Below are 11771 nucleotides of genomic sequence, written 5' to 3' on the forward strand. Positions count from 1 at the left end.
GGAAAATGGCATATAATTAATATGATGATTTGTATAATGAAATGGTGTGATACGCGTAATTGTGTTTGTGAATGAATTGTTAAGTACATTTTTCTGTGCTGCTTTTGTGCATGTCATCAACTTTTATTTGTGAATGATTCTGGCTTTTGATTTATTGGTAACTAAGTTTTAGATGCATGGTACAATGTAATGAAGATCCGCTTAGAAAAAGATGGCGAAGTTAATAATATCTAAGAAAAATGTAATTTGTAGAAAGTCTTTTAACAATTAAAACTTTTTGTAGTCCATTTGGTTGAATTTGTAGTAGACGTTTTGGTTGAAATTTGAAGTGGATGGTTATATGATGATTCCGAATTTTTGTGACATAGAGTAAGAAGGGAATATTTTTTTTTACTATTATAAAAAGAGGTGATAATATTAAGATATATATATTTTGGTATGAAATATATATATGGGTTTTAGATGGTCTGACAAATAACCCTTAGCTTCAATACTAATTAAATCTCATATTCTCGTCAGTCATCACTCATCAGTCAACTATCTATTTCAACCATTTGTTTGCTTGGTAATAGGATATGCTTTACGATTTTAAATACGTCTTTAGCGTTAACTGATGAAACTCTCAACTCTCAGGAGATAAAAACTCAGAAATGGACGAAGAAGGTAATAACTAGTAAGTGTGTGTGTGACTGCGTGTGTGGAGTAGGTGAAATAGCGTTAAACTACAAAAAATAATACATGAGTGGGACCTGAAGACAGCATGTCGTTTTATGACTTGTAGAACGACCTCCACTTTTGTTTTGAAGTAGGTTATTTGCTATTTTCAACGTGTCAAAATGTTTTTAAGCAGTGGTGGAAATACCCATTTCTGCTACTTTCCTTCTAGAATGAATAGTATACAACTTTTTTTTGTCAAGAAAAAGTTAATACTATTACTTCTATTTTCTTCCTACACCAACACATCTTTGACCTATTCATATATTTGTATCACAACTTTATCTCGTCACATTAATAAAATAAAATAGTAAATGTTTAGTTTGGGCCTACGGGTTACCCTCGGCCTTATTTGTTATTATGGCCCTTTCTTATCTTGGAAGGCCCAAATAGTCTTAGCACACTACTACTGTAAATGGTGGTTCTAGAGATTGTTGATTATCTTAAGAAAGTTTCTTATTACAAAGTTGGTAAATGAAAATAATCAGTAAAACTTCAGAGATATTCAATTATTCTTCATGACCCAAAACCTCTCAATTTCTTCTGCCGTTCTGCCTGGGATCCTCCCAGCTATCAGTTCCCACCTTTCAATATCAAATTTAGGAAAAAACACAAATTAAACTTTTAATGTTCAATAAGCTATATTCAAAGTAAAGTCGAAATTGTAATCGGTAATAAGTAACTATTAAATTAATTAAATTAAAGAGGTTCAAACCTGTCACCGACAAGCTTATGCATTCTACAGACCAAATCTTCTTCTTCTTGATTCATGTTCACTGCTTCCCACTCTAGGCTACTCACTTCTGTTCCGTTGTCATCACCAAAAAATTCACATTTCTCAAAATAAATATAAAAAAGTTTTATTTTTCCAGTAAACGACGGCGTTTATATGTGTCAGCTTACGTACCTTCAGTCGAAGAAGAAGCTGCAAGAATTGGGTCGGTCTTGGGTTGCTTCGTCCTGAGATGCTTATCCATATCAAACGGCCCCGTATTGACGTTATGGACGTGAATGACTCGAGAGAGAGAAAAACTGAAGAAGAAATAAGTAAGAGAGAGAGAGAGAGAGTGGTCGTCTTTTGAGAGGAAGCACACGAATCATCCTCTCTATTTATAGCAACTCAATCAAGTAACCAACGAGTTTGGTCGGTTTCTTAATTTACTAATTTGGTTTTGTTTTCATTAATCAAATCATTCTCGCTCGTATACTTCAATCAATAAAAACCACATGTACACACGACTTCATTGACTCAAGTTTACTAAATTGATTCCTGCCCGTTAATTAAGATCATTAGTAATCAACCATTTATACTCACCCATATTATAGTAAATGCTTTAAAATTTACAACAAATATAGTTTTTTTTTTTTGACATCAACAAATATAGTATATAGTTTTGTATTTTCAAAGTAGAATTCTTAAGAAAATAGTTTTTAAATGATTCAAATTGATATTTATCAGTTCTGTTTATTAAATAAAGATATCAACTAATAAAAAAGTAATACTCCAATAACACTGTGATCTAAGAGACTGTGATAGCATCCAGGTATATCGATCTTTAAATCAAACGAATGATCTAAATTAATTGAGAAAAAAAATCCAATGCATCCCTTATTGTTCTTTGAAACCAAAACAAAAAATCGTTAAACTTCTGATAATGCAACGTTTTCTTTTCTGAAATCCATGATATATATGATTTGAGAATTTATATATTATATATATATATATATATATATATATGATTTGAGAATATATTGTGTTGTTAGCACTTAGCACTGAACACAGTGAAGTTGAAAGTTTGCTAGGAAGGAAATTAAATAAAATTTTGCCCTGGGGATATTCCTTTTTTATCCCATTCGTGTACTCGTAAATTTATCATATATGTATGCTATATAAATAGTATAGGTCATTCTCATTTTATTTTTTTTTTTGTCAACAGGTCATTCTCATTTTAATTTTATGTAACGACATATTAAAAAAGGTGGTTATATAATTGTGTTGAAAAAAAAAACTGAACCAAAAAAGCAGTTGTAACGAACACAAGACACGTGGATTGATATTAGGACCACCTTTTCCTTTCTCTTTGTTGGCTTAAAGCCCATTTAGGACCATTTTTGCATGATTCAAGACAAAGTATCCAATCCAACCCAATTTCATGTTTTGTACTGACATTCATTTACTTGTGGTGATGAACCTATCTCAATTCCATGGTCACAGCCTCACAGGACTGGGGGGGATTATAATTTCAAATTATGTAAATTCTTCTTTTATTAATGGTTATGCACTTATGTCTGCAGCAATTAAACGTCCAATTTATTGAACAATTTTAACAACTAATGTAATGTAAAGAATTAAGTGACCTATACAATTTTGGCAAATAACTAAACGTAAGGTAAGTTGACTGTTTGATTGATTTTTTTAAGCGAACCATTGCTTAATCAGTCAAACAATAAATTAACAAGCTAGGCCTTTCAATTATATAATAGTCAGGTTAAACATTTAGTTAAATGTCTAGATAATCGGATATACGTTTTATTCAACTAGCTAGACAAGCATTTTATAAAGAAAACAATGATTCTGGACAGGTTTATGCTAAGTAAAAAAAAAAGACAAGCATTTTATAAAGAAAACAATGATTCTGGACAGGTTTATGCTAAGTATATATCAAACTTTTCACTAAGCCTTTTAACCTTTTGGTAAAGGGAATCCAGACTATAAAAGAGAGAGAAAGTGAAACGTTCAACAAAGCTCCTGTAATTTCAAGATATTTGCAAAATCTTCTCCATAACTTTAATTTGTCTAATAAAACCTCTATATCCTTAATCCATCTGATCATCACAAGATTTGGTTAATTTCCAGCATCATGTGTAACTTCAAGCTTATATGAGAAGCTTTAGCTTACGAAACATACTGAAGTTATAATTTATAACCCACTTCTGTCTCTGAACAAAAATAAATAAGGGACTTCTCCTATGAACAACAATCAATTTCAAGGAATTAGCAACACCATTTTAATAGAAAGCATTTTCTTTTTCCAAGATCAGCTTACTGCAATATCATGGTTAGCTAACTTTACAACCTTTTACTACACATATTGGGTGAAGAAAATCCATAGGGATCTTATTTTCAGTGGTCAGTTAGTTGTCTGATATCGAAATACCTTTTACATTTAGTTACCTCTTTGATCCACCCTTGGGAACTTGGAAAACTCATTTTGGATAATTTTGAAGGACCATGGTTTTTATTTGATTTAAATAATTTCAAGGTACTGTACTTATTTCAGAGTTATGCATAAACAAGAAAGACAGTTTAGTCATTACTCATTAGTAAGTGTGCCTGAAATGTTTTTTTTTTTTTTTTTTTTTTGTAGTTACTTAACACAATTTGTGTGGATTGTGCAGAGGATTGCACAAATGAACTAAAAATGTCAATTAATTAATAAGAAAAAGGGAATGGTGTAAGCTATCAATCTTTGTGCAACTTCAATGATTAATTACTTAAAGAAGATGGAATATCAGCTCATGGTTGCTGTGAAATGTAACTATTGGAGTATGTTGTTGTAATAAATATGTACTGCTTAAATATTCAGACATAACCTGTGCTGAAAACAGTACAGAAGCCTAAAAAATTCAAATAAATTCAGCTGCCATGAAAGTCTATTGGTTATTATGTACTCTGTAGTTGGAAATTCCTCTATAGCAAAAGCGGAAGAAGACCCTTATTGAACTCTACCAGGCCTAAAATATAGGCCGGCCCTTATCCGTAATAATTAGCGCAAAATCATATCTTTGACTTTTTCTTGGTCAACGTTTTTTTTTTTAACTTTCAAGTTTGAAGCACAGCGTCAATGGCGGTATAAAGGAGGGGAAAAAACAGAGTACACATATCTCAGATTCAACAGAAGGTAGCATCTAAGTTCTCGAAGGTAAAAAGAAAACAGAAAACGAAGTAAAAAGAAAACAGAAAAAGAAGAAGTCTCTAAGATTCGAGCAATATTTTGCAGGAGGCAAAACCAGAACAAGTTCCAAGGAGGCTGCTTTTATTTAGGGCTGCGATGGTGTCGGAGATGTTGGAGGCTTCAAGTCAGGGTACTGCAAAACAATGAAGTAATACATCAGATTACAATAACTCATGTGAGAACTAGTGAATTCAAAAAAGATACTTCTTCAAGGATCAACGGATATCCTAATTATAACTACAATCCGCTTACAAAAGTAATTTCCTTTTTCCACCAAAACGAGCCTCTTAATGTTAATGTAAAAGTGGTTTCAGGAGAATGTAGAAACATCACCGATGCATATGGAGAGAGAGGTCTTGAATAAGATTTTGGTTTCGCTTCTGTTTTGGTAGGTTCTGAGATTACTTGTGCAGTGGCGGCTTTGATCTCTGGCACTGGCTCTGGCTCTGGCTCTGGTTTCGTCTCTGGCTCAGGTTCTTGTTTATCGACGGTGGTGGTTGTAGCTGCTGCTTCTGGTGTTACAGTTGCTGGTGCGGGAAGAGCTTTGCTGCTTGTTGATGGAGGAAGAAGAGCCTTTCCTATTTCCTGTTACTCAATGTTGAATTATCTATAGAAAGGGTTTCATAACTAGTGGAGATATCTAAAATTAGTTACCTTTAATTCATCAACAAGTTCTTTAGGGGCAACCTTTGTGTTCAAGAACTCATCCACTTGTTTCAGGGTTTGCTTTCGGTCCTGTAGTCGACATATAGAAGAACCATCAACACATTACCAACTCCGAGAAAAAGTTCAAACCCCGAATCTTGGAGAAAGAAGAGATGTGAAGAACTTACCTCAGCAAATAGAAGCTTCTTGCCTGCAAGCTGAACAAGTGCAGCCGAACCTAGTAGTTGAAGTATGGTTTCAATCTGGATGATGACAGAGATAAGACTTTACTACCGGCATTTTCTGGAGACAAAAAGATGGAGAAAGAGAGATAAAAACCGAAAAACCGACCTCTGTAAATGCAAAAACACTTAATCCAGCAGCAGCAGCTACTCCAAGAGCAACAGAGACACCATCAGAACTCTCCTGTACATTTATGTTTCTCCTCTTTTAAAACCATTTCCAGTAATGTAACGGAAACTTAATAATGAATGTAAAATTTGGATACTCACACCAAACACACCGCTGATACTATCCGTCAAACTGCTCAAATCAAGACTGAGATTCTTCTTTGGCTCTATCCAAGGCAAACCGCTATTCTGCAAAAATTCACATTTGTGAATAAATCAAACCAAAAACACTTTAACAAGCAAGCATTGTGGGAAAGGTGGAAGGGGAACACCCACCAACCAGCCTCTAGGTCCCTCCACTCCATCTTTTATGGCGTAAGCAGATTTGAATCCATTAAGGGCCACCAATTCAGCAACAAGCTCGGAGTTTCCATCAAACCTGGCTTTCCATTCAAAGAATTAGACTCTATTAAACTAGTTATAATGAAAACAATGTGTCAAATCTAAATGCTTCTCAAGTTCTCTCCAGCTGCAACACTGTATCTGATGTACAAATAACACTTATGATCATCGCTACTCGGTTTGCATCAAGTAATGCTGCAACTATAATTCAGTGATCAAACAATCTAAGAAGCTATAAAGATTCAATGTAGCAGTAAGCCTCTCAATACTTGTAACTTTCATCCAAAAAAGAAGAAGAGAGAAACTATTAGATTCCGAGAGCCTTACTTGTCCAGAATGAACAATGTGGTATTCTCAGGATCTTTAAACTTCAAGGAAAGCTTTTTCAAGAAACCAGGCTTGTCTTCTCCGTTATAAACAGTAGAAACCGTTTTTTTACCTAAACCCTTAATATTAGGAGTGCCCACTTGTCTGAAATCAGCAGAGGCTCTTATGTCAAGCAATTGAGCATTTTCATCAGTTCCCAACTTGGCATACGCATTCTTAGCAGACTCAACTCCGAAAGATTTGGGCTTTTTGTTCAGAACCTGGGACAGAACAAATGGAACAGCAAATGCAGCAAATCCACCGGCAATAACAAGAGGATTGTCCGTGACGAAACTTGATATCCCGTCGATAAAGCCGTCTGAATCAAAAGATGAAGGAGAGGTCATAGATTGTTGCAGAGCTTCCTCGTACGTCAGGGATTTTGCAGGAGCTGTTGCACTGCTTAAAACAGAGGTTAGAAGAGCTAATCCGCCATTGAAGCTCCTGAAAAAGCTTTCATGGGAGATTGGTTTCGGTGATTTCGGCGTAAAGAGCTTAGGGAGCGAAAAGGGCTTTCGTGGTTCGGATCTCTTCTCGGATAGAACCGACATAGGGCAGAAGCTAGCAGTTTTCAGAGCTTCCATGGCTTCCTCTCTATCTCTCACTCCTTCTACACCAACAATTGTCCTCTCCGTATCATCAAAGCTAAAGAAGAAGAAGAAGAAGAAGAAGAAGAAGAAGTGGAAAAAAACTGTGAGGACAAGCCTGAAGCTGTTTCTGGTAAGCTGACGTGGACTGTGTAATCAATCCTAGCCACCGCTTGCTTGACACGTGGCATTTTCGGATGAGATGTCTCTTGATCATGTCTTGGTGTAGGAGTATACTGACTTGACTTTAGTCCCAAAATTGCATGTCAATTCTTTGGCCACAGAATATTGAAAAGATACTTGCTTCTATAGAAGCCTCTAGATATATTTACAAAAACGCCATTTATCCCAGAACACAGAGAAACAGAGACTAGTAGTTTACAGAGCTTCCGTGCCATTTCTCAGCAGTTGTTTTAAGTTAACAAAGAAGACGAACTCAAACATTAAGTGATCGCAGAAGAGGATTCAAATGTAATAAATTTACAATAGCTCAAAGAAATAATCTAAACCTTGTCCGATCTCCCAGATGGAAATGCCGATACCCCAGAGACGAGCATTCTCAAGCCGTAGAAGGATTGACATCAATGTAGGATAGAAAACAGCATGCTTGATGTTCTTATCATCTCTATACATGAAAAGATGCTCGCCGCTCTCTTTATCCCAATGAAAAGTTGGCTTGTGTTTCTGGAGTAATGCGAGGTAATCCCTTCCGGTGATTGCTCCTCCGCCTCCTGAATCTTGCTCAAAAGAAAACAGTTTTATTCAGTTAATTTTGGAAAAAGGCGGGAAGAGAACAAGCGACTTAATTAAGCTTGGATAATTCATATACCTCCAGAGATTGAGAAATCGTTGCCGTAAAAGTTGAGACCAAGAAGAACTTTTCTGGCCAGGTTTGAATCTATGTTGTCGGATGAACCAAGTAGGAGCTTGAGGGTGAGATCTATCCACTTGAGAGGAGCATTAGGGCCAGGGTTCTGGGAATTTGAGAAATCATAGGTCATAAGAGAGAACCCATCAACTGAATCTTTCAAGAACTGAAGATCTTCTGGCCCAAAATCGTACATTTGGAGCTTCTCTGAACGAGGTGGACCAATGACATACATGAACTGCATATGCTCATTTCTTGGTGAGCTCGTGGAGTGAAGGGCGTCTCCAAGTTGTTTTACGAATTGCAGTGACTAGAAAGAGTGAATATACAAACCCCATGTAAGGTTACAGGCTTGTGACCATGAGATTTGATTCTTGTTACACACACAAATTAAATTTACAGACCAAAGGATGACTACAAGACATAATACCATTTTCCGCATCTCCGGGTCATGCAGAACGCCATAAGCTGCCCATCTTGACCAAGACTCTAGCACGACACCATCATATTCCATTTCCCTAGAGTTCCAGGCAAAAATTGATGACAATGGAGTGTCAAAATTAACAAGCTCTTTGAGAAAACTTTCAACATTTCCAGAGCATGAACTTTTACAAGATTTAGGCAAACCCTTACTTGCATTCTGCGACAATAAGGTCAATAGCTTTCTTCCTTAGTTTCTTTTTCCTAAGCAGCTCCCCAGGAATTGCTTCTAGAACAACTCTTGGTAATATCTACATGATATGATAAAAAAAATTCAGAACATCAAAGAATGAAAAATAATTTAAAGCATCAGCATGTTCCAGGTGTAGTTGGTTAAATTACCATCGCATTTCCTCTCGATCGAAGCTCCTGGATCCATCCCTTATCAGCATTATGTCTCCCTTCCAAAACCAACCCAGATCCTTGGCTACTAGAAACAGAACAAGAAAATGTCACTTTCCTATTTCTGGAAACGCGAAGATAAATGCAAGCACTTAAGAAGTCATTAACGGATATTTTTATACCTCTTTAGGTCGTACCATACCGGTGATAAATGTGTAAACTTGGAGTTGAATATCTTTGCGATATCATAGCCTTTAGAGTTCCTGCACATCATTTGAAGCATATAAGACCAATCCCGTGCTGCTCTCAGCGTCACCGAATTGTATACACATAATCGCAAAATTGCAAATTTTCAATATCTCACATCTCATGAAACTGTCCAAAGAAACTAGAAACCTACCATGGCGTAATGTAAGCTAACACTGGATAATCATAGTGCCTATTTGATGAATTATCTGAAGACTTGGAATGTTCCTGAAAAAACAAAAAAAATTCATACGATGAAAAGTGATCCTAAAGTTTTCAGCTTTCTTCAATGGATTCCCAAACACTGAACTAAAAAACTCTGGACTCACAGTGAGGATTTCTTGGAAATGAATATCAGTTTTAATAATCCCCTTTTGACGTATTGATGATGATTCCGTTTGGATGAGTCGATGAGCGAATTTGACTTTGTACACGATCATCGAAACGACGGGAATGACGATGAAGAAGACGACGAAAATGGTGATGAGCCTCCGATCTGAGTTTGGTTCTCCGACTTGGCCATCATGAGATTTTGAATCGTCTCGTTTCTTCCGCCGTTCCGAATCCTCCGTCGCCGATGAACGTCTCTCGCGCCTCCTCGCCATCGAGTTTCTCACGGCGGCAAGAAACTAGTGAAGAAACGGTGCCAAGAGAAAACGACGTCGTTTGTGCTGTGTGAGGACTGAGGAGATTTGTTTTTGGTTTACATTCCGGATATACCCTTGTTCTAGTCTAATATTACGTTAGAGACCTATAAGAAGATATCAGAGTCAGAGATGCTTCAAGATAAAAAATTGGAAAACAAGGAGGGTTTTATGACTTTATCGTTAAACCCCAATCCAAATCTTCGCGACCGGAAACAGCACGAGAAACTGATAATAGATTGAGCCGAAGAGATAAGGTGAGATATTTGTTTGTTTTTCTACGTATTTTCTGAATTCGAATCTCTTATTTCTTACTTAGAATTTCAACATTTCTTTGGTGAAATTCACAGGCTTTGAGTCTCACAGATGGAGCCCAAGCTTCTTCTTTCTGCTCAAAGACCCTTGTTTGTCTCCTGCAACTCACCTTTCAATGAAAAACCTTACCTTTCTGTCAAATCCCGTTTGCCCACGTCCACAATTCGAGCTGCGAGGTCTCAGTTTATGGGGGAAGGTTTGATTTTGGGGAACAAATATGGGTTTTGGAGCGCTTCGAAGAAAACCCGTGTTGTTGTTGAGCCTGTGAGAGCTGCTGTGAAGAGAAGGAAAGAGCTTACTTTCGATAACGTTGTTCAAAGGGACAAGAAACTGAAATTAGTGTTGAACATTAGGAAGATTCTTGTGAGTCAGCCCGATAGGACGATGTCTCTTAGGGGTCTGGGCAAATACAGGAGAGATTTGGGTCTGAAGAAACGTCGTCGGTTTATAGCTCTGCTTAGGAAGTATCCTGGTGTCTTTGAGATTGTTGAAGAAGGAGCATATTCATTGAGATTCAAGATGACATCAGAGGCTGAAAGGCTGTACCTCGAGGAAATGAAGATTAAGAATGAGCTTGAAGATGTATTAGTTGTTAAGTTGAGGAAATTGGTGATGATGTCGATCGATAAGCGGATATTATTGGAGAAAATTTCTCATCTGAGGACTGATTTAGGGCTTCCTTTGGAATTCCGAGACACGATTTGTCAGCGTTACCCGCAATATTTCCGTGTGGTTCCTACGCCTAGAGGTCCAGCTTTAGAGTTGACTCATTGGGATCCTGAGATTGCAGTGTCAGCTGCTGAGTTATCCGAGGAGGATAATAAGGCTAGAGAATCAGAGGAGAGGAATTTGATTATCGATAGACCGCCTAAGTTCAATAGGGTTAAGCTTCCAAGGGGTCTCAATCTTTCAAAGAGTGAGACGAGGAAGATATCTCAGTTCCGTGACATGCCTTATATATCTCCTTACAAGGATTTCTCCCACTTGAGGTCGGGAACACTAGAGAAAGAGAAACATGCTTGTGGGGTTATTCATGAGCTTTTGAGCTTAACGACTGAGAAGAGAACGTTGGTGGATCACTTGACTCATTTCCGTGAGGAATTCAGATTTTCGCAGCAACTAAGAGGAATGCTTATAAGACACCCTGATCTCTTCTACGTGTCTTTAAAAGGGGAAAGAGATTCGGTATTCTTACGAGAAGCTTACAGGAACTCTGAGTTGATAGATAAAGATCCTTTAACTCTTGTGAAAGAGAAGATGCGCGCGCTTGTTTCTGTACAGAGATTCCCAAGGAGGGAAGGACCCAAGAGAGAGGAAGATGGAAGAGACGAACAGATGGATGGAAGCGATGCAGAGGCTGAGGAGGAGGAAGAAAGTGATGATGAAGAATGGTCTGATGTTGATGGTTACTTGGAAGGTGAAGGTGGTGGCAATGATGACGAAGGTGATTGGACTGATGAAGAAGGAGAAGAAGAAGAAGAAGATGTGCCTCCTAACTTTGATGATGATGAAGATGAAGAAGGGGAAGGTAGCGTGAAGATTGGATTGAGTCCTTCAAGTAGAAAGTCAAGTAGTCCTAGAAAGAAGGAAGAGAAAGTACTTACTCCTGTGTTCCCTGATGGTACTCCAAGAGAAAAGTGGTAGATCATTACAGATTAGCTCCATCAAAAATGTTTACTTGTCTTGTATGAATCATTCTTAAAGATGAAACACTAATAGCTCAAGTTAGCTTGGGAACTCACAAGTTTATGTATGTTGTTGCTTCGTTGTAAGAACACTTGAGAATGATAATTAATCTTTCTCAATTTGTGTTTTGTTATAACACAAAAACGCTGCGTTTTGAGTCCGTAGTGAAA

At 37.1% G+C, this 11771-nt stretch overlaps 4 protein-coding genes across 8 annotated transcripts; 1 reads left to right on the plus strand and 3 right to left on the minus strand.

Annotated features, from left to right (window-relative positions):
* Positions 1-1126: 1126 nt before the first annotated feature.
* Positions 1127-1779, minus strand: LOC18014238 (MYB-like transcription factor ETC3). 2 transcript variants are annotated; one of them, XM_024154095.1, is made up of 3 exons: positions 1622-1779; positions 1430-1514; positions 1127-1298 (listed from the first exon to the last, which is right to left on the minus strand). In XM_024154095.1, the coding sequence occupies exons 1-3, from the start codon at positions 1689-1691 to the stop codon at positions 1220-1222; spliced, it is 234 nt and encodes a 77-aa protein (XP_024009863.1). In that variant the 5' UTR covers positions 1692-1779; the 3' UTR covers positions 1127-1219. The 2 variants fall into 2 exon arrangements, with proteins under 2 accessions (XP_024009863.1, XP_006396306.1); XM_006396243.2 differs by having other exon boundaries at positions 1430-1517.
* A 2763-nt stretch (positions 1780-4542) lies between these two features.
* Positions 4543-7096, minus strand: LOC18014239 (rhodanese-like domain-containing protein 4, chloroplastic). The gene is made up of 8 exons (XM_006396244.2): positions 6395-7096; positions 6002-6104; positions 5828-5914; positions 5667-5741; positions 5504-5578; positions 5325-5405; positions 5004-5255; positions 4543-4803 (listed from the first exon to the last, which is right to left on the minus strand). Exons 1-8 carry the CDS (start codon positions 7015-7017, stop codon positions 4756-4758), a joined length of 1344 nt encoding a protein of 447 aa, XP_006396307.1. The 5' UTR covers positions 7018-7096; the 3' UTR covers positions 4543-4755.
* A 295-nt stretch (positions 7097-7391) lies between these two features.
* On the minus strand, positions 7392-9652 carry LOC18014912 (chitinase domain-containing protein 1). 4 transcript variants are annotated; one of them, XM_024154237.1, is made up of 8 exons: positions 9286-9652; positions 9111-9184; positions 8893-8973; positions 8711-8795; positions 8522-8619; positions 8319-8406; positions 7850-8198; positions 7392-7751 (listed from the first exon to the last, which is right to left on the minus strand). In XM_024154237.1, exons 1-8 carry the CDS (start codon positions 9559-9561, stop codon positions 7501-7503), a joined length of 1302 nt encoding a protein of 433 aa, XP_024010005.1. In that variant the 5' UTR covers positions 9562-9652; the 3' UTR covers positions 7392-7500. The 4 variants fall into 4 exon arrangements, with proteins under 4 accessions (XP_024010005.1, XP_006396309.1, XP_024010004.1 ...); XM_006396246.2 differs by having other exon boundaries at positions 7392-7757; XM_024154236.1 differs by having other exon boundaries at positions 8711-8798.
* An 88-nt stretch (positions 9653-9740) lies between these two features.
* Positions 9741-11717, plus strand: LOC18014913 (protein WHAT'S THIS FACTOR 1 homolog). The gene is made up of 2 exons (XM_024154040.1): positions 9741-9857; positions 9951-11717. Exon 2 carries the CDS (start codon positions 9967-9969, stop codon positions 11557-11559), a length of 1593 nt encoding a protein of 530 aa, XP_024009808.1. The 5' UTR covers positions 9741-9857; positions 9951-9966; the 3' UTR covers positions 11560-11717.
* Positions 11718-11771: the final 54 nt, after the last annotated feature.

This window comes from Eutrema salsugineum, unplaced genomic scaffold (genome assembly GCF_000478725.1).
Source record: "Eutrema salsugineum unplaced genomic scaffold, Eutsalg1_0 scaffold_3, whole genome shotgun sequence".
NCBI lineage: Eukaryota > Viridiplantae > Streptophyta > Magnoliopsida > Brassicales > Brassicaceae > Eutrema > Eutrema salsugineum.